Below are 23,168 nucleotides of genomic sequence, written 5' to 3' on the forward strand. Positions count from 1 at the left end.
GGACCACTCTTTGGAATTTCTGGACTTGAATATCATCATAGAGAATAACTCCATTTTCATGTCACTGTTTCGGAAACCTACTGCTACGAATAGCATTTTACACTATCGTAGTTTTCACCCTAAACACGTACATAATGGTATTCCAAAAGGGCATAGATTGAGACGTAACTGTAGTAGGGAACAGGATTTCAAAAACAATGCTGCAGAACTTATGAATAGGTTCTATTTTAGGGGCTATCCTAAGAAAGTTATTTCAGAGGCATTTACTCAAACTATTTTTGCCGACAGAAAGGGTCTTATGATCCCAAAACAGAAAGAATAAGTGAACACAGTGAATCTAATCACCACCTATAATAAACAGTGGAAGGACCTTTACAGTATTTTGGAGCGCAACTGGGGTATTCTGCAGAGTGACCAACGACTACATATGCTTTTGACTTCAAGTCACTTTAAACGACCAGTACAGAAACTAGGTACGGAATTTTTGGTGAAGGGTACTTACCCATGTGGCTGATGCTCAATTTGCCCTTTTTTGATTGCATCGGATTCTTTATCCCTTTCCATTTCTCCTTACTATATTAGGAGTCCACGCAACTAAGCTGCCATTCACATAATCTTGTTTATGTTCTTGTGTGTGGTTGCTCAAAGCTTTACGTTGGGCAGACCACACAAAAATTATGAAAAAGATTGCAACAACATACTTCAAACATCTTTACAGCTAAAACCGATAGAGCGAAGTGCAAATGAGTTTCACTCGGGACGACCATCTAGTTTAAGGGTCATAGTGGTTGATTCAGTCATTTCTAATATTAGGGGTGGAGACATCAGCAAAGCCTTATTATGCTGTGAATCCAAATGGATTTATGATATACACAGTTTGGCTCCTCATGGCCTTAATGAGGAATTGTTGGTCACTGGTTATTATAAAAATTTGTAGGTTTTTCAAATTAACTTTTTTTCCCCCCTACTTAAGGCCTTGAGAAGTCATGACCAGCATCTATTTTGGACTGGAAGTCTTGCCCCTTGGGTGAAGATTGTTGTTATCAACTTTTTCAAATATACTCATGTCTCTAAACTATATTTTTTTGCATTGATGTCATAGCCATTGTTTGATTTTTTATGTATGGGTTGGGATTGTCTCTTATCCTTTGGGGGACTCCATTTGAGTCCCACAGTGGATGAAAGACACTCATTAACATTTTATTCTCTGACTATCATGTAATATATTTTGTGGATAGGTTTTTCTACTGTATATAGACATTTATCCCTTTTGGACAGGGATGCATTTTTTTTTACCCCATAAATGTACCACAACTGATAAGACCCATCTATGATTTAATGCTGTAGATCTCATGATTAAAATTTGCTCATATATGATCTGTTTATACATACTTATTCATTTTGGACAGGGTTGCGGTTTTTTTATTCCACCAATGTACCACAACTAATGGGACCCATCAGTGATTTGATGTTGTAGTTCTCATGTTCAGAATGTGCTCATATATTTATTATGGGTTGTTGTTTGACATACAATTTATGCTACATTCTATAGATCGGTCTTTTTTTATGTACTCATATAACTGTCTTGGATAAGGTTGTTGCTCTACATCTATTATTTGACTTTTATATATATATTATTTATGACATGCTGCATATTTTATATATACTGTATAGTACCCATTCATACATTCAAGTATTCAACTAGCTGCCTACAACGTTGTTTCCATATAACAACTACTTGTGCTGAAATAGTTATTGCCCTACTAGTAACCTGTTGTGGCTTTGCTCCTGATTTTCGTCTCCTGGAGCCCATTTGCGCATGCGCTACGTTCTTTTACTTAGGATACGTACCTTTTAGTTAATCTACGTAACCTTTCTCTGCGCATGCACATAAATCGCCCGCCCGCTTGTGTATCTAGACAACGGCCATGTGCGCCGTGACCCCGGAGATCTCTGAGGCTATCGTGCATGCACTGGCATCTGATGCTACCGGAACTGATTCTGTAATAACAGCGCAAACTTTTCACCGCCTTCTATAGAGGTGTGGCGGGAGTTTCTGATAATTTATGATATGTATATATAACCACTGTGTCTGTTTGTTCACACTACTGCTCTTTTTCCCTTGAGGAAGTCACCTAGCCTGACAATACATGTGGGGCTATGGTCCGGTAAGATGTCCTTGGGGATTGTGTGCCTTATCATATGGCACTTGATAGTGTTTACTCAGGATTCATTTTTCTAAGCTTGGTAATCTGCCTTTGTACTTTAATCATTGCAGCCTGGTTTATCTAATTCTGCCTTTAAAGCCCCCGTCACACACAGCGAGATCTCTAGCAAGATTGCTGAAACGTCACAGGTTTTGTGACGTATCAGCGACCTCGCCAGCGATATCGCTGTGTGTGACAAGCAGCAGTGAGCGGGCCCCTGCTGCGAGGTCGCTGATCGTTACAAAATGATCAGGACCATTTTTTGTTCATTGGTCTCCCGCTGTGCAGCACGCATCGGCGTGTTTGACGGTGGGAGACCAACGATCTGAATGTGCAGGGAGCTGGCGTCTGGCAGCCCGTAAGCGGCGGTACGCTGGTAACAATGGTACACATCGGGTAACTATGCAAAGTGCTTTGCTTAGTTACCTGATGTGTACCTTGGTTACCAGCGTACGCCGATTACAGGCTGCCAGACGCCGGCTCCCTGCACACGTAGCTAGGGTACACATCAGGTAACTATGCAAAGCGCTTTGCATAGTTACCCAATGTGTACCCTGGCTACCAAGCACAGCGTTGTTACACGAGTCGCTGGTGGGTGGTTGCTGGTCTCTGATCACTGTGGAGATCTGCCTGATTGACAGCTCAACAGCGACCATGTAGCGACGCTCCAGCGATCCCTGCCAGGTTGGATCGCTGGTGGGATTGCTGGAACGTCGCTATGTGTGACGGAACCCTAGCTTGCATTGTTGCTTCCAACATGGCTTATAGCGTAGAACATTAGTCTAAATTATTTGTACACATGCCATTCATTTAAATTGGTGCCGCACTTATGTCTTAGCTACTGTATTCTTATATAAGCATATTCCTTGTCTAAATCGGTTTAACTACCAGCATTACTTGCTGTGTGAATTCTCTTTCCCCCTTAAAAATTTTTTGGACTATATATTACAATTTGTGTAACATCTGAACTTCGGTCCATTGTTGTGTGTATGTTTTTTTAATGGTTTTAACATGTCCTTGTGGTTATTGTCTAACATATTCTTGTCTATGATCACTTCACTATTTTTGCAAATGTAAGTGTTTTGTAACAATAACATTTTCTTTTTTTTTTAAGCATTATGTCTTTGGTGATCCCCTGTTATCTGGCACTTCCATTTTCTTCTTTGCTCTATTGGTTATTACTCTAGTACCAGGGATGATCCCAGGGGATATCTCTGGTGCCCGCCCCCCTCTTAAGTTCACGAGAACTAATAGCCACAGCTTTATTAAATAATAACTTTTATCTATATAGCCATATATAGCCATGTGAATAGAACTGTTTGACCCTGTAACCATTTTCCAAAAACCGCCCAAACCAAGTCTCTGCCCTAAGCAGTGAGCATGTTGTACCTCAGGGCACGTTCCCCAAACCAACATATTGCTTTGTTAATGTTTTATTAACTCCTAAATAAAATTAAAGGGCTGGTGGCTGAAAAACTAGGTCGGCAGTTCACTATGCATCTTAGCACTGTGGCCAATGGAAATTTGTGTTGGGCTGCACTAAGACCCATCCATGGTGGCATGTGGCTCTTGGTTAGGATATGCCTAGTCTAGAGACAGGAAGGGAATATATACATATATTATCAGTGTCAGCGAGGGGCCGATCTGCACAATATATTCAAAGTACAGCCCAATAAAACCTGCTCGGATATTAATCCTTAAGGATACATTGTGTTTATTTTTGAGTTTTCATTTTTTTTCCTCCTCTTTTTGTGACAGACAATTATTTATTTTCCTGTCAACATAACAGCATGAGGGTCGTTTCATATTTTTTTACGGTGACAAGTTGTTGTTTTGAATGACGCCATTCACTTTAAAAAATAATGTATTGAAAATGTGCAATATAAAATCCAAGTGCAGGAAAATGGGGATAATCGGGAACTCCACTTTCTGGTCATTTTGTTTCTATCCCTGACGGCCCCCACATCTGCTGCCACTGTTTATTGTACTCTTGCACTAGGTGTAAAAGGGTTTTAACGCGGAGTTTGGAAACTAATAGTTCTATTATTTGATACCTGCTTGTTATACCTATTTGTGATTGTTTTCACTCTTTTTCATTTTGTGTTTTCTTGCTCTTACTCCAAGAGCCACAACTTTCTTATTTTTCGATCTCCATAGCCATATGAAAGCTAGATTATTATTGTTTACTTGAAGGTGGCCCGATTCTAACGTATCGGGCAGTCTAGAATGTGTATGTAGGTTAGCAGTTTGAATAATATGGTAATGAATGGACTGGATCGGTTAGGTTTAATTTAGTATTCTTATAATTGTTTATTGGTTTTAAAATGACAAACAGAAGGAACAGTTTTACTAGATGAGTCTAATGTTTAATGATGTCCATGGCTTGTAATGAAAGAAGGCCATGAACAGTGTAAAGTTAAGTAAAACTATGCTGATTTTGTGATGTGGCCCAATGCTGGTATGTGCCCCCATCGTGGTGCAGCCACCATCCTGACATGTGCCCCCATCCTGCGTGGTAATGTGTGCGGGGGGTGGAGTGCGAGGGGGGGGTGGAGGCGAGCGGGGCCATGGCGCTGAGGATGTCAGTGCCGGGGACTGCATGGCTGGGGACAGGTAACTATCCAGGTGTGTGTGTGTGTGTGTGTTCGGGCGCTTTCACACTTGCGTTCAGCGCAAGCCGCCACTATGGAGAATAGCGCAGTCCGTTAACGCACTGCGCTATTCTCCATAGACTTGTATTGATGACACACTTTAAAGCAAGTATCTGCGTTGCATCTGTGTCGCCCTGGGCAAGCCAGGGGACACAGGTCACACACCACCACACCCCACATCCCAGGTAGGCACACCTAAGCTGAACCACAAATCCTTGTTGCCTTCCTCCAGGAGTCTGTTGATGCACACCAGGGGGTGGGCCAGGCGGTTGGCTCCGCCCACCAAGGAGCTCACAACTCTGGAGGCAGGAAGTACCAGGCAGTCTAGTCAGGGAGGAGGAAGTGGAAGGAGAGATTAGCTCAGGCAGGGCAAGTGTAAACAGCAGAGAAGTGAAAGTGAAGGAAAGAAAAGTGGAAAAGGAGGAAAGCAAGAAGTGGTGACAGAGCAGAGAGTGTGCAAGCCTGAGAGCCCAGCTTTGTGTAGGGCCAGAACAGCAAGGTCAGCGACGGCGGTGACTGTCCGGAGGGGGACCGTTTGGAAGTTCCTGGAAGGACCCCGTTGGCTGTGTGCCCGGTGGTCTGGAGCAGTGTTCCGAAAGACAGTCAGCACCAGGGCAGGGGCCTCTCGGACCCCGGCAAGGCTAGGAGTCGCCAAATTTGCCGAATCCGTCAGTGACGGGGACGTAGATTCCCCCAACAACCAAGTCCCGATTGAAGGCAACAGTCCAACCTGTACAACAGAGGCACCGCCACCGCCAGGGCACCAGTCTCTGAGGGCCAGCGCCTGCGGGCAAAGTGTAGTGCTCCTCCGGCCCAGCTTGAAGCCGGGGAGCGGGTTACCGGTGGGGACCCATCGCAACCATCCGTACATACAGGTGCAAGGAAGAGGGACATCACCGTCACCTACCGGGGAAGCAAAGCAGCCGTCTGTGGGACCGTCCTACCAGCCGTTTGGTTTACCGTACAAACTGTGTCCAAGTCTCAGGCTGAGTGAGTACCATAGTGCCGCAAGGCACAGCGCTGCCCCCGCGTCCCTGCGCCCACCAAGCCCTGCACCTCCCAAGCCATCACCGGGCCCCGGGATCACCAACCCCTACCCACGGAGGGGCAACACAACACCTGGCTGCTCCCCATCACCATCCCCGGGATCCCCGCATTTAGCAGCGGTGGTGCTACACATCACCACAACCGTGGGTGGCGTCACGGACATTATCCCAACACCCCAAACAACCCCCCTTTCACTCACGGGCGAGGAGTGCCGCTCGAGGAAACCCCCGGGATCCGGCCCACGGCTCGAGCCACCACTGAGCAGCCGGACCCGAGCAGAAGGGGTGAGCGCGGTGTGCTGACACCCTCCTCCCCGCCCGCGACACATCAGCTGGACGACGCTGCGTCGTTAATTTGACGCAGCATCGGGCAGAGGGAATGCTGCATGTAGCGTTTTTTGGGTCGTTAAAATATCGCACCTTGACGGATTCCGTTAGAATCCGCCAAGGTGTCTAATGATTGTCTATGGGGGCGGATTCCGCCGCAATGCACTAAGCGGCGGAATCCACTGACGAATCCCATCACGTTCTACTGCGCATGCTCAGCATGTCCAGCAGAACGATCTAAATAGTTTAAAATCGCTCCTGGTCTCTCTCCCTCCCTCTCCCCCCCTCCATCTCCCCCTCTCTCATACTCACCGATCACCGGCGTGGCGCTGCACAGCTGTCACACTGCTCTGGCGGCTTCTCCTGCTTTTGAAAATGCAGGCCGTTTATTATTCCATCTCGTATTCCCTGCTTCCCCCGCCCACCGGCGCCTATGATTAGTTGCAGTCAGGCAAGCCCCCACGCTGAGTGACAGCTGTCTCACTGCAACCAATCACTGCCACCGGCGGGCAGGTCTATATCGTGCGGTACAATAAATAAATAAATAAAAAAACCTGCGGTCCCCCCCAATTTTGATACCAGCCAAGATAAAGCCACACGGCTGAAAGCTGGTATTGTCAGGATGGGGAGCGCCACGTTATGGGGAGCCCACCACCCTAACAATATCAGCCAGCAGCCGCCTAAAATTGCAGCATCCATTAGATGCGACAATCCCGGGACTCTACCCGGTTCATCCCGAATTGCCCTGGTGCAGTAGCAATCGGGGTAATAAGGAGTTAAATGGCAGCTTATAGCTGCCACTAAGTCCTAGGTTAATCATGGCAGGCGTCTCCCCGATATACCTTCCATGATTAACCTGTAAGTGAAAGTAAATAAACACACACAATGAAAAATCCTTTATTTGGAATAAAAGACAACCCCCCCCCTCATTTACCACTTTATTAATCCCCAAACACCCATCCAGGTCCGAAGTAATCCACACGACGCTTTCAGCTCTGCTACATGAAGCTGACAGGGAGCGCCGTAGAACACGACTGCTCTGTGTCAGCTCCATGTAGCAACTGAAGTGAGCCGCGCTGTCACCGGAGACTTCACTCAGGTAGTGCTTGTGTGTGTGCGGGGATGATGATGAGTGCAGTAGTGCTTGTGTGTGCGGTGATGATGAGTGTGATAGTGCTTGTGTGTGCGGTGATGATGAGTGCGGTAGTGCCGGGGTGTGTGCGGGGATGAAGATGGGTGCGGTAGTGGCGGGGTGTGTGCGGGGATGATGGGTGCGGTAGTTCCGGGGTGTGTGTGGGGATGACGATGGGAGCGGTAGTGCCTGCGTGTGTGCGGGGATGATGGTGGGAGCGGTAGTGCCTGCGTGTGTGCGGGGATGATGGGTGCAGTAGTGCCGGGGTGTGTGCAGTGATGATGATCGGAGCGGTAGGGCCTGCGTGTGTGCGGGGATGATGGGAGCAGTACTGCCGAGGTGTGTGTTCAGTGTATACATGCGGATGGCGGAGTGCGGGGGGGGGGAGGGGTGTAGCCCAGCGGGGCCATGGCGCTGAGCACGTCAGTGCCGAGGACTGCATGGCTGGGGACAGGTAACTATTCGTGTGTGTGTGTGTTCAGTGTATACATGCGGAGGGCGGAGTGCAGGAGGGGGGGTGGAGCCGAGTTACGCTGGTAAACCATGGTACACAATCGAGTAACTATGCAAAGCGCTTTGCTTAGTTACTCGATGTGTACCATGGTTATCAGCTTACGCCGGCTATAGGCACGATCCCAGCAACGCAAGGGTATGTCTCAGCTGGGTTCCCGGTGTGGGCTCCCGGGGTGCGGGGAAAGGTGTCGGGCGTCGTCCTGTCGCGACGTAGTTCGTGCTGTTCCCTTAGCTGAGCCGTTGGTCGCAGGCTCTTTAGTGTGTGCGGTGTGGCGATGGTTGTCACTGTAATGATGTAATTTTGGAGTAAGATAGACAGACAGACAGAATAAGGCAATTATATATATATATATATATATATATATATATATATATATATATATATGGGATGAATTCTAGCGTTGAATGACACCATTCATTTTACCACACAACGTAAAGGAAAACATTAAATACAACTCCAATAGGGAGAAAAAAAAAACAATTTGCAATTATTTATTGTTTTTCTTTCTGTGTTCATTGTGCTGTAGAAATGACGAGGCAGCACCTACAGATCAGAACAAATTAAAATGATGGAAATTGTGTACGTTTTTATTTTTAATATGTAAGATTGTCTTGAATGGCAGTGACTTGATTTATGGTCTTAACTTCTTCCCATGAAGCCTTTTCTCACCTTCCTAAATTTTTTTCTGGAACAGACTGAGGACACTATGCTGCATTTGCAGCGGAAAACCCCACAAGTGACCCCAATTTTGATACTACACCCTCCCAAAGAATTTATGAATGGGTGTAATGACCATCTTAAGCCTGTACGGGATTCATAGAATTTTATAATATCGGGGCCGTTAAAATGAAATATTACATTTTGTTCCATGAATATGTTGCTTTAGCTCAAGTTTCTCATTTTCACAGGAATAAGAAGAGGAATTGCACAATAGACTGCAGGGACCATTTTCTTCTGAGGACGTGAATAACCCATATGTGGTCAGAACTTACTTTTCAGCCACAGTAAAAAGCTCAGAAAGAAAGGAGCGCCATATTAGATTTCAGATTTTGCTGGAACGGGTTGCGAGTGCAATTTCACATTGGCAGAGCCCCTGAGGTACCAAAACAACAGCGTCCCCCATAAATTACTATTTTACACAATACACCCCTCAGATAATTCATCTAGGCGGACACTGAGCATTTTAACACCACACGTGTGTCACAGAATGTGTTTAATATTGGGCAGTAAAAAAAAAATACATTTTTATAATTAAATTATTATTTTAGCCTCAGATTTTACATTTCCACAACTTAAATTGTGTAACAAATCATGGGGCAATTTATACTTATTTTATCATGAACGTGACAATATCCCATATGTGATTGTACAGTACTGGGATTTTGGGCTACATAAGATTTTGGATCACTTTTAAGGCTGGATTCACATTTATCTTGGGCTCTACCTTCAAAGCTTACATCGGAGATTTCATCTAAAAAGATCCCACCACACCAGCATCTTATCGGCCCAACTCATTATTTCAGAAGTTGTCCGACCATAAACTACAACATTTTTTTAAGCTAATCTATGCTGTATTGTCATCTAAAACACCCCTATATATTTTTTTTTATTTTTGTTTTTCTTGAATTATCACTTTATTCTCTGCACCCACACTTATTTACCTGCAGCTCAAGCAAACTTGACATCTTCCTGTGCTTGTCTGCCGAACCTCACAGTCACAGCTGGCACCTCCCGTCGTCAGTATCCAGCCCCGCCCTCTGCACACTCATTGGCTGTCAGTATTCTGCCAAGCACTAACCTCCTATCACTCCAGCATTGGAAATAACATGAGAGAGCCTGCTCCTCTCATCTGTGACAGCACAATTACCTCACATCACATCCGCATTGGTAACAGATAGGGTTGTTACATGTTCATCACACCTTATAGGTAAATGAATATTGTGGAATGAAGACTAAATGTAACACCTAATGTGAGTCTATAGTAGATCTATACACACACCATACACACAAACATCTATCTAATCTATAAAGCTGAGTTTGTGTGTGTGTGTATATATATATATATATATATATATACATACACACTGTGTGTGTGTATGTATATATATATATATATGTATATATAACATACCGTATTTTTCGCTTTATAAGACGCACCTGATTATAAGACGCACCCCCAAATTTGGTGAAGGAATAGAGAATTTTTTAATAAATGGGGTCCGTCTTATAATGCCAGTGTCCGTCTGACAAATCATATAGGGTATATGTCCCTCATAGCCCCCCCCATCCTAAAATTAGCCCTCTGAATCTGGATATGGCCCAGTGATGCCACATGTCCCCTATGCCTGGCACACATCCTCTATGGCTGGCACACAGCCCACTGTGGCTGGCACACGGCCCACTGTGGCTGGCACACGGCCCACTGTGGCGGCACACGGCCCACTGTGGCGGCACACGGCCCACTGTGGCGGCACACGGCCCACTGTGGCGGCACACGGCCCACTGTGGCGGCACACGGCCCCATGTGGCTGCACACGGCCCCATGTGGCTGCACACGGCCCCATGTGGCTGCACACGGCCCCATGTGGCTGCACACGGCCCCATGTGGCTGCACACGGCCCCATGTGGCTGCACACGGCCCACTATTGCTGGCACATGGCCCCATGTGGCGGCACATGGCCCACTATTGCTGGCACATGGCCTCATGTGGCTGCACACGGCCCACTATTGCTGGCACATGGCCCCATGTGGCTGCACACGGCCCCATGTGGCTGCACACGGCCCACTATTGCTGGCACATGGCCTCATGTGGCTGCACACGGCCCACTATTGCTGGCACATGGCCCCATGTGGCTGCACACGGCCCCATGTGGCTGCACACAGCCCACTATTGCTGGCACATGGCCCCATGTGGCGGCACACGGCCCCATGTGGCGGCACCCGGCCCCATGTGGCGGCACACGGCCCCATGTGGCGGCACACGGCCCCATGTGGCTGCACACGGCCCCATGTGGCTGCACACAGCCCACTATTGCTGGCACATGGCCCCATGTGGCGGCACATGGCCCCATGTGGTGGCACACGGCCCCATGTGGCTGCACACAGCCCACTATTGCTGGCACATGGCCCCATGTGGCGGCACATGGCCCCATGTGGCTGCACACAGCCCACTATTGCTGGCACATGGCCCACTATTGCTGGCACATGGCCCCATGTGGCGGCACCCGGCCCCATGTGGCGGCACACGGCCCCATGTGGCGGCACACGGCCCCATGTGGCTGCACACGGCCCCATGTGGCTGCACACAGCCCACTATTGCTGGCACATGGCCCCATGTGGCGGCACATGGCCCCATGTGGTGGCACACGGCCCCATGTGGCTGCACACAGCCCACTATTGCTGGCACATGGCCCCATGTGGGGCACATGGCCCCATGTGGCTGCACACAGCCCACTATTGCTGGCACATGGCCCCATGTGGCGGCACACGGCCCCATGTGGCGGCACACTGCCCCATGTGGTGGCACACGGCCCCATGTGGCGGGACCCGGCCCCATGTGGCTGCACACGGCCCACTATTGCTGGCACATGGCCCCATGTGGCGGCACACGGCCCACTATTGCTGGCACATGGCCCCATGTGGCGGCACACGGCCCCATGTAGCGGCACATGGCCCACTATTGCTGGCACACAGCTCCCTGTGTTATATATCGCCCCATGCTGCTGCTTTTAGGAAAATAAACTTTCCTTACCTTCTCCAGCATTGTCCTGTCTGTGTCCCCTCCTCGGGGTTGAGCTCCGGCCTCCTGCATTTCCTGGTTCTCGGCCGGTCATGTGATCGGCACGGCAGAGTGAAATCTCTTGTGCCTTATCACAGCAGCAGGAGGGAGGCCTGGCAGACACGCTGGAGGAGGTGAGTAAAAAGTTTATTATTTTACTGTTTGCAGCAGCATAGGGGACATAGCTAACACGGGGGAGGGGGCATGTGCAATCAAAGAAGGGGCAGGCAGATATAATATACACTGCTGCCCCAGCCTATCGCCGCGGTGCACTTTCAGCACCATGGTGGTGGACAGCAGCTGTGCATATTATATGAGCGGGTGCAGGAGATCAAAGGCTTCTGCTCCCAGCTTTCATAAGTCCCCCAGCAGAGCTCCAGAGCTGCCCGCACCTCCCCTGGACTCTGTAGTGTGTGTATATATATATATATATATATACACACCCCCCCCCCGTATATTCGGATTATAAGACGCACCCCCTACTTTCCCCCAAAATTTGGGGGAACAAAAGTGCGTCTTATAAAGCGAAAAATACGGTATATACGTGTGTGGCTGTGCATATGTGTGTGTATGTTTATTTATGTAGGTAGTGTATATATGTGTGTATATATATATGAATGTGTATATGTTTGTGTGTATATATGAATGAATGAATGTGTGTGTGTGTGTGTGTGCGTGTGTGTCTGCTAAAGGAATTCCACTGTCACATTTACAATCATGAAATTTTGCACAGCCGCCTCGTGTGACTCAGGGAGCATCATAAACTATGTATTGAGAGGAAAATTTTACCCCGCTCTTTACAGTTATTTGCCAAAAACACTGCTTAAATTAAAGTCAATAGAGATGGGAGCTACAGATCATTAATAGGAGCTGATTGGATGCTACAGGTGACAAAGGACATTCTTAGTATAAGAAGCTTATGTTTGAGGTAATTTGATTTTAGTGGAGAGATGGATAGAGAGAGAGACAGACAGAGACAAAGAGAGACAGAGACAGACAGATAAAAACAGAGACAGACAGAGAGAAAGAGACAGACAGAATAGGAGAGTGTGAGAGTGACATTTAGCTGCTATCCCAGGCAACGCTGGGTGCTACAGGTAGTTTATATACATACACACACAGGAAAAGCCAAGTTTTTCAGCCCATTTTGTTATGCTGAAAATGCCCTACTTGGCTTATACTCAAGTGAGGATCCCGCAAAAAAATATTCTCACCTGACCTCCATTCCCGCGGTGTCCTCTAACCTGCTTCTCGCGGACTGCAGGCACAAAGACCCCTCAGTGATCGCGGCCAATGCAGGGGTGGCCATTGTTGTCGTCAGCGCTTTACTACAATTGAATGATTTGCGGAGCTGGCAACAGCAGCGGCACATTACTACAAGGCACAACATGGGCACATTACTACAGAGGACAATATGGGCACATATAATGTAGTAATGTGTCCATCCTATAGGTACAGTATGTGCCCATTCTGTAATAATGTGCCCCATCCTTGTGCCCATCCTGTAATATATGGAGAGAAGGTATGCACACCAGTGACTATGTAAGGGGAATACATGGAAAGCAGAATCTGCTGTGTGAATACTGGCCTGAAAAATACAATAGCTATCGTATTTTTCGCTTTATAAGATGCACCGGATTATAAGACGCACCCCAAATTTAGACATAAAAAAAAGGTAAAAAAATAAAAATAGGGTCCGTCTTATACTCCAGTGTTCTCTTACCGGAGGGGGACAGCAGTGGTGGTGAAGCGGGGTCACAGGAGGCAGAGATTGTGCTGGCAGGCGCGGCGGGTCAGTGGCAGGAGCCGCGGCGTCCGTGGTGGCGGCAGCAGCGGCGGCGGGTGAGTCGTGCAGCAGGCCGGTGCGGTGAGTGTCCCAGTGTCCGGGGTCCTGGAGCGGCGCATGTGCAGATGGAGCTCTCATCCAAGAGCTCCATGTGCGCACGCGCTGACACCTGGAGCGGCACGTGCGCAGATGGAGCTCTCATCCAAGGTCTCTATCTGCGCATGCGCTGACTCCCGGAGTGGCGAGTGCGCAGATGGAGCTCTCATCCAAGAGCTCCATCTGTGCACGCGCCCGCTCCCGGCGCCATCCTTTGAAACTGGGACCGCGGATAAACTGGGTAACCTGCTGCACAGCCGCACGCACGCACAGAGTGGCAACCAGCAGGCTGTCCACACACCCTGCGTGCAAGCGGCCGGGTACCTGTGCCTGCATGCGGGCAGCAGTCGGGTGCCTGTGCCTTCTTGTGGGCGGCAGCCTGGTGCCTGTGTGAGGGCGGCAGCCGGGTGCCTGTCAGTGCCGGCTGCCGCCCGCACACAGGCACTCGGCTAACGACTGCACACAGGCACCCGACTGCTGCTCATGCACCGGCACCCGACTGCCGCCCGCGCACAGGCACGGGCACTCGACTGCCGCCCGCACGCAGCCACAGGTACCCCGCTGTCACCCACACGCAAGCACAGGTGCCCGGCCGCTTGCACGCAGCCACAGGCACCCTGCCGCCCGATCGCTGCACAGACAGGACCCCCAGGTACCGCTATATTCGGATTTTAAGACGCACCCCTCATTTTCCTCCCAAATTTTTGGGAGGAAAAGTGCGTCTTATAATCCGCAAAATACAGTATATGTAAAAATGAAAATAGGACAATGGAATCTGCACAACCGCCATGAATAAAGAGAAACCCAGCTATTGAATTGATCAATGCAACAGAACCCCAAAACCTCATCACGGTACCCTCTTACATTGGGGTCCCTAGCTAATTTGTTTGTAGTCTTTCGTTTGTGAACCCGACCCAGCCCATACCTATTGCCGGTCCACATTATACATATATAGCCTGGGTTTCAGCTTCCCATACACGGTAAGTTTTTTAACGGCATGAGAGGACACACATTAGCTAGAGACCCCAATGTAAGAGAATACCGTGACGAGGTTTTGGGGCTCTGTTACATTGATCAATTCAGTAGCTGGGTTTCTCTTTATTCATATGTTCACGGCGGTTGTGCAGATTCCATTGTCATATTTTCATTTTCACATATAGCTAGTGTATTTTTCAGGCCAGTATTCACACAGCAGTTTCTACTTTCCATGTATTCCTCTTACATAGTCACTGGTGTGCATACCTTCTCTCTGAGGATCCCCAGAGAGACCTGTACATTTATCGCTTACTGGACTATATCTGTGTTTCTGGACTATTTAACCCTCTGTATGGTGGATTATTTGATGGACCGTCTCATTTTGTGTGGAATAAATGTTCTTTAGATTGTTCAACCATCTCTCGCTCTGTTGATTGTGTGATATCGGAGAAGGACCTTGTGACAACTGGTGGCAGCAGTGGAATCAACAGAGCACAGCCCAATGGAGATCCACCCACAGAGTGAGTACAGAAACTGGACCGCATCCAGTCTACAGCAGAGAGACAGACATCTGGGCCTGAGCTCCCAGGGACTGAGTAAAGAGGCTTTAATTGATCTACTGGCGGGTGCGAGACAGACCCCCTCCTTCCAGATGTTTGACAGACAAGCACTGAGGACGGGAATCCCTGCTCCAAAAAGCCAGTGGTTGGTATGGTTCGAAGAAGAGATGGAGGTTCTGGACCAAGGCGTCTCTCAGGAGTATAAGGAGGAGGTTGCTTGCCGAGCACAGAGGAGACAAGAAGCAATGGAGTCCGGCAGTAGGAGTAAAATGAGTTGGAGTGTAAAGCCAGGAGCCTGTACGGATCACCCCGGTGGACTTCAAGCCATTTGATGAGGCTTTCGGAGATGTGAAAGGGTTCTTAAAGGACTTTGAGCAGCAGTGTGCCGTGCTGGAGGTGCCCCACTCTGGCTGGATGCGTTTGTTAATGGGACTCCTGAACAGAAGCCTGGCGGAGGCTTATAACACCATTGACTCACAACAGAACTGGGATTACAACATTGTAAAATGTACTATCCTTGATTACCATGCTATCACCCCAGACTCACATAGGGCACATTTCCGAGACCTCCCATGCACCACGAGGGGATCCTTTAGAATGTATACCCATAAGATGTCCGAGGCATGTCGGAGATGGCTGGAAGCGGAAAACGTCTTCACTGTGGAAGATGTTATACAGGTATTTCTTATAGAACAATTTCTTTACAAGTACCCTTCAGAAATACGGGAATGGGTAAGAGAGCGCACACCGCACACCTTGGATAGAGCTACAGCCCTGGTTGATGAGGCCCTTACTATCCGACTGCAATGGAGGAGGCTTCTGGACAATAAGCCACAGCCTGCTCATGCGCTTCGGCCCCTTCAGGTTATTTCAGCCCCTCCACCCAGCCACAGGCCGATGACATCCAGGTCTCAAAATCCTGGACCCCAACAGCTCCAATCACGCCCTGTGGGAATCACAGTGAGAAGATGTTATGGGTGCAGGCAATTTGTGTACCTGCAATCCAGTTGTCCCACAAGGACTCGGTGGGACCCCCACGCTCCTCCATCTCGTCCGATGCATTTTGTGTATTCCATCATGCCTGAGGAAGAGCTACCACCACCTCTACTGGAGTGTACTGCTGACCCCTGCACTATAGATGCCTCTGTTGGAGTGTATGGCCTCCGGCCTTTGTCACCAGGTTCTCCTACTGCCTTCTCCAGAATGCACATTGGAAGGAGTATGACGCAGCACATATGTTATCGATGTGGGCAGCCTGGGCATTTACAAAACACTTGCCTACTAGTCGATTGAGGAATGACCTTGCACCAAATCGACCTGTTCATTCTCTACAGCCAAATACAATGGGGGAAGAGCTCTAACCCCTTCAAGTTGACTTGCCTAATGGCTCAGAGACTCATGATTGACCACTAGGGGTTTATCGGGTGCGAGCCACAGCCCCGAGTTCCTCTTACCATCAAAGTAAGCACTTACAGGAGGTTGTGCTGGATGTACAGAGTCATTGGATTTTGTGACTCCGGGGCATTTCTCACAATAGCTGATCCCCTGTGGTTCGGCCAGTGGAGAGACATCATTGACCAGAGATTGTTATTGAATCAGCTGGAAGACAAAGGAGGAATATCCCAAAGGTGACTGTAGATCTGGACTTTGGTTTTCGGGTCAAGCAATGTGTGGTTGGGGAGATGAGTGGCCTGCCTGCAGATATTCTCCTAGGAAATGATGTGGATCTACAATGTCGATTTGTGGGTGCAGGAAACACAGTTTGAGTTAAGGAGGACACAAAGGGAAGCTTGTCCTTCCAACCCTACCGCTGTACAAGGGACTAGCCACAGCTGAGCAACATGGACTTAAGTGAGGTGGCCAGAGGTCTGTGTAGACCTCATGGCATACTCACTTACTAAGAAGAGGGAGAGGTTGTGATGGTGGAATATCGAGGGTTGTGTATAATTTTGGGTAGGTTCCTGCCCATTCTTTGTATTTCTTGTGTGTACATTGTCCTGTTTGCAGGTTACTCACCCCCTGCCGGGTTTTTGTTCCTAAGTCTAGTGGAGGGGGCTTGGGATCCACCTAAACTCTCTGCTTACCTGGAGGATTATTCAGTCTGTCTGAGAACTTCAAGAGAGAAGCAGGAAAATTCATCCTCTGTGGGAGAAGCTGAGGCTCCCCAGAGAGACCTGGACATTTATCGCTTACTGGACTATATCTGTGTTTCTGGACTATTTTACCCTCTGTATGGTGGATTATTTGATGGACCGTCTGATTTTGCTTGGAATAAAATGTTATTTGGATTGTTCATCCATCTCTCACTCTGTTGGCTGTGTGATATTAGAGAAGGACCCCGTGAGAGTTGCTTTTACAAAATATTCTTTGATTTAAAATAATGAGAGCTTCTAGAATTTCTAACTTGCAAGGCCCTGGATATTGGCAACGGGTTAGGATTTGGAACCTTTCTCAACTTCTAGATGAGGATACTTTTAAAACATTCGGGCGCCAACTACAAGAGGAATATTCTTTACATCAAAACATATTTTACAGGTTTCTTCAATTACGCTATACATTTGACATTCAACAAAGGTCCTCTCCAATTGTCATACAAATGGATTTAATGCTGGACATGATGGGATCACAGAGAAATATTAAGTGGTTTATATCAGTAACTATGGACATCTTTTGAATATGCTTTTAGTAAAACACCCTTTGAAGGCAAAAAGTGGCTAAGTGAACCTATTTCAGAAAAAATGTGGGATTTCCATTCTGGATTATGCCCCCAAACTATCGCTTAGTGAGCCCAGATGATTGTCACAATTTTATATCATGTACAAAGTATATAGAACACCACTATGGATGTACAAGACGGGAATACGCACAGACTCTGGGTGTCCCAGGTGTACCGCTGAAGATGCAGATATTTTGCATATGATGTGGACGTGTCCTCATTTTCAAACATTTTGGACAATGCTCTCAAATATAATTCACCTGGTAATGGAGGTGACAGTGGATAGGGACCCTGTGATATGTCTTCTAGGATATGTAGAGGAAATATTTGTGGACGGATATGGGAAAATATCAATTGCTAGAGTCCTGTATGCTGCCAGAAAGATGATTGCTACACATTATTGATGAACTCCCCTAGTAATCCAAAGTCAATCATATTATTTCATTAGGAAAAAAAAAAGTATATCCTCAGAGAGCAGCCCTCTTATAAATGGAAGGATTTGGGACACATGGTTCATCGCCCCGGGATTGGCATCTGTTAATTTACTTAGGGATCGAATACATTTACAAACAACATAACAGAATACAGATGGGAGGGGGAACATACATGTGATCAGAGAGTATACTGGGGTGACGTCATATAAAAATAGGGGTTTATGGATGTAAAGTCATACAGCTATCAGAGAACGTGAAACGAGTCGGTGTAAGGATTATAAGCTTAATTTTTTGTGGTGGGAGGGAATCATTACTCTAACGTGAACAAATGGGAATGTGCTAAAATTGCAGTGGTTGACCCAAGTTTCAATAATGATGTAGAGTGTTTATGAGAGAAACCGAGGTGCATGGTGTGAAGGACATGGAGGGTGGGAACCTGTTTTTTTTGTCTTTGTATGTGTATAAATATATGTGGTTGGAAAATATTAATAAAAAATACCCAATTTAAAAAAATGGATGGCGCTTAAGCAGGATGGTACATGGCTATGCCAACTTCTCTATTTCTCTATTTCATGAAAATTCACCACACTAGTGGCATAACTCACTCCAGAGATGTTCTCCAGTCCCTGACTTTCACCTCTAAATGAATTAGGCCCATCTTACACCAGTGGCCCCATATATTACATGACATGTACAACACCAGTCTCAATGAATTGAGCCCATAAATCTACAATTGGTGACTGAGTAAAACCTGTGACTTCTCTGCACTTAGTGGTCACTACTCACCTGTGCGGTTATCTGTAGGAATCTCCTCTTTACACCACTCGTCACCCCTCACATATGTCTCTGTAGTATTAATATGGGTCAGATCTTCACCCTGATCAAATATTGTAAAAGTCACAGATAGATGGAGTAATCGTAAAAAAATTATGTAGAAAAACAGACAAGATCAAAAATTAACAAAACGACCAAAACTGACAGCAGTAGATATCACAGAGCTGCAGGTCTCCTGTATAATCCAACCTGTCGCCTCCTAATTGTAACCAGCAGTCTCCATAACCAGAAAATTGTGAGAAGATCCAGACAACATCTAATGTCTATGATCAGCTTTGTCCTGTCATCTCCACCTAGTATAAACCGTACACTGAATGGCCACATTATTACAGACCCCCATCTAGTAGCGCGTGCATTCACCTTCGCTCTTCAGAACTATAGCAATTCTTTGTCATCAGTTCCAGTCTGTGTAGATCGTTTGCAGGAATATTGGCCCTTGAGGACAGGACAGCTTTTTACAATTGCCACAAATAAGACGGAGGTACTGACCTGCCCGATCTACCTCATCCTGGAGATGCTCTATAGGACTAATATCTGAAGACTGTGAAGCCCACGGAAGCAAGAGACACTTCTGTCATATTTCTGGAAGCAATTCATGACTATCCGACCATAGTAACATTGAGCATTGTTCTGTCATAAGTGAATTTCTGCCATGAACAGATGATATTGATTGCCTACAAGTCCTAGGTAATCTCCTGAGCTGAAGAGTTGTTTGTTCAGACACTTTAGCTGTATCATCAGTGTCTTCAGCTGGAGTACAAGACTGAGCACTGACTGTTCTTCAGAATGGTTGTGGATGAACTCCTGTCACTCCTTTCTCTCCACTCATCAGCCACAGGGTGGTTTTAATTACTGCAAGATCCTATCTGCCCATATATTTGTAGAACTTTAGTCCAGGAGAGACATGATACTAATATAGGGTCAGAGAAATGTCGCCTTGCCGCGATTGATGGGCATACAATATGGGCATACAAGAATTGGCCAATTTTGGGGCAAAGAACCTTCATATTTATATAGCAATCATGCAGTTTAAAGTTCATATATTCTTTGTTTGCGTATATCTTGGCACTTACAGAGTGCTGCTGTATCCCTTTTGTTTGTGTTTCATGTAGTTTTACCAGTTGCCACCTGTTCACACTTACTCTATTTGAAGATGCAGTTTTTTGCATATCCATATCATATCATCGTTCATATCATTTATCTTCATAAGACCCACTTTTTCCTGCATGTTTTATCTCTATCACAATATTCTCAGTATAATCTCAATTAAATGTACTAAATGTTCAAGGTCGATCAGATGACTCAATATTTCCATTCTACTATAGATTCACACTGGAAGTGATCCACAGAAACTGATCACTGAATTTTCTTCTCAATGTTTGGAGATACTGGTCAAATTTCCATTTAGAAAAGTTTATATCAGGAAAAGACCGGAATTGCAAATACATTGTCCATTCAGTGTATAATACTAGGGGATAAAACAAGAATGAACACAAGACCTTCACAGCCGTCTACAAATCATAGGGAGATTTCATGACTCCTTCTCTCCATCTACCTGATCATCCTGAGGAACATCGGGATTTTCTTGCTTACAGTCCTGTGGAAGAAGAGGATGGAGACATCTCTCTGGTGTTGTCCTCTCACTGGATAGAACTGGAGGAAACACATACAGGGACTGAATTCATTCTTTACCTACCGATAATTATAGACCGTGTGTATTTAGCCCTGTCTATTACCTGGTGATGTGAGGAGCTGGGGATCCTCCATTATGACGTCCTTGTACAGATCTCTGTGTCCTTCTAAATACTCCCATTCCTCCATAGAGAAATAGATGGTGACATCCTGACACCTTATAGGAACCTGACACATACAATGATACCGTCATCCCCCAATCCCTTCATAGCGTTACTGTATAATGTCCCAGCAGTGTCACCTCTCCAGTCAGCAGCTCAATCATCTTGTAGGTGAGTTCTAGGATCTTCTGGTCATTGATGTCCTCATGTATCAAGGGGTGAGATGGAGGCCCCATGATTGGGCTCAGGGGTCTTCCCCATCCCTCAGACACAGGGCCCTGACAGCGTTCACTAGAGGTCTTCTTCATTACTGTGTAATCCTGGTTATGGAGAGACACATTAATAAATCTCAATGCAGATATTTCCAGATAAGAATGGTGTAATGTGACGTAATCAGAATCTCTCACCTCTCCAGTAAGCCGGAAGAGGATCTCTAGGGTGAGGTGTAATATCCTCTCCGCCATCTTGTCCCTGTCCCTATCCATCCTTGATGGGTCAATCAGGAAAGTTCTCTTATATAGAAGATCTGAAATGATCCGATATTGTAGAGACCTGAATGGGGAGAAGATGAAGATGTAACATCAGAAAGATCCCATGTAAGAAATCTCCGGAGCTGTTACTGGCTTCACATGATCACTACATCCAGTCCTGGGCAAAACAAGACAAAGCTATAGAGTGCAGGAACCTCCACAGAGATCAGACGGCAAAACCGGGGCCGTCAGAAACAGATAATGGTAGAACATTAACATCTCCTGATAGTGACAACATGGAGCGGGCAACGGCCATAATGGAGACTGTACAGTAACAGAGCAGCGAGCGGCGTCAGGAGGGAAGTGACATAATCTAATCCCATACAGACAGATCTCCTGATAGAGCCGCACAGACGGGAACACGTTCTGTCTCCCGAAGTGTGGGCGCAACACTGAGGGGGTTAATGCGCCCAGTAATGGGGACTCTCCACATACCTCCTCCTGCAGAGCCGCACATTAGATATATGGATGAGCCTAGAATGTACTGGCTCCTTCCAGGTTAGTGGGCGTGGTGATGATTCCTCCTGTCCATTATAATCATGCAGGCTCCGACCCCCTCCTCCTGTGGCTTCGCCCTCCTGTATTCCCCCCATCTGGAGCTCTTACCTCCAGACCCCGCTTCTATTATAATCACCTCTATGACCACGTGGACTTAGAAAAACAATGTTTATTCTATCTGGAAAACTTCAGGCTGCATTTTGAACACGCCCCTATCATGTGACAAAATATGTCATAACTGGAAGGAGCCCATATAGTCTAGCATCTACCCACACTAGACGGCTGTTACAGGACCTGTGATGATGTCACATGGAGGGGAGGAGTCAGGGTCACATGATCAGCTCCTCAGTGTGTCATGGTTCTGGATGAGGTAAAGTTTATGTGTGGGGTCAGGAGGGATGTACAGTGTGGATGGAGCGGAGCCTTGTGTGTGGTCTATGCCATTTACACAGAATATATATATATAATATATATATATATATATATATATATATATATATATATATATATTGCCTAATAAGGCAAGTCTTCTCCTCTGCTCAGGCACCACAAACCCTTCATATAACTGACCACTGCCCCTCTCCCATAAACTTCCTCCCCACCATCACCGAAGGAGAGCTTGCACGTCTTCTCTCAAAAGCGCACCTCACCACCTGCGCACTTGACCCCATGCCATCCCACCTCCTCCCCAACCTCACCACCATCCTTATTCCAGCCTTAACCCATCTCTTCAACCTATCTTTAACGACTGGTACCTTCCCCTCTGTCGTTAAACATGCAACAGTCTTCAGTGTAGGAGGAGAAAAAGGGGTTAAACCCGCGCAATCCGCCAAATAAGATGTAGAGATGTTGATAGTTTAATCACTCTTTTATTCCATAGGTCTACGCGTTTCAAGGTGCAGGGAACTCTTACTCAGGACCAGAAAATCAACATGTATGTTGATTTTCTGGTCCTGAGAAAGAGGTCCCTGCACCTTGAAACGCGTAGACCTATGGAATAAAAGAGTGATTAAACTATCAACATCTCTACATCTTATTTGGCGGATTGCGCGGGTTTAACCCCTTTTTCTCCTCCTACACTGAAGACTTCTACACGTGGGGCCGCGGCAGCCGCCATTATCCTATGCTATCTACGGTGGTTGTGACCCTTCACAACCATTTTTGGTGAGTGTATTTATATACTAACCTGTACTTATCTGGTAAAACCCTATCAGCGCTTCTGTTTTTTTAGCACTGTTAAACATGCAACAGTCACACCTATCCTAAAGAAACCTTCCCTCGATCCAACCTC

At 46.8% G+C, this 23,168-nt stretch overlaps 1 protein-coding gene across 1 annotated transcript in view; it reads right to left on the reverse strand.

Annotated features, from left to right (window-relative positions):
* Positions 1 to 21,858, reverse strand: part of LOC142312004 (uncharacterized) — a 151,697-nt gene extending 129,839 nt beyond the window's left edge. The window contains exons 1-6 of the mRNA XM_075350878.1: positions 21,815 to 21,858; positions 21,257 to 21,401; positions 20,990 to 21,169; positions 20,793 to 20,916; positions 20,612 to 20,709; positions 19,009 to 19,099 (exon numbers count right to left, since the gene is read on the reverse strand). Coding sequence (XP_075206993.1) covers positions 19,009 to 19,099; positions 20,612 to 20,709; positions 20,793 to 20,916; positions 20,990 to 21,169; positions 21,257 to 21,334 — 571 coding nt within the window. The 5' untranslated portion in view covers positions 21,335 to 21,401; positions 21,815 to 21,858. The remainder of the gene's footprint in view (positions 1 to 19,008; positions 19,100 to 20,611; positions 20,710 to 20,792; positions 20,917 to 20,989; positions 21,170 to 21,256; positions 21,402 to 21,814) is intronic.
* Between the last annotated feature and the right edge of the window lie 1,310 nt (positions 21,859 to 23,168).

Source organism: Anomaloglossus baeobatrachus, chromosome 5 (assembly GCF_048569485.1).
Source record: "Anomaloglossus baeobatrachus isolate aAnoBae1 chromosome 5, aAnoBae1.hap1, whole genome shotgun sequence".
In the NCBI taxonomy this organism is placed as follows: Eukaryota; Metazoa; Chordata; class Amphibia; order Anura; family Aromobatidae; genus Anomaloglossus; species Anomaloglossus baeobatrachus.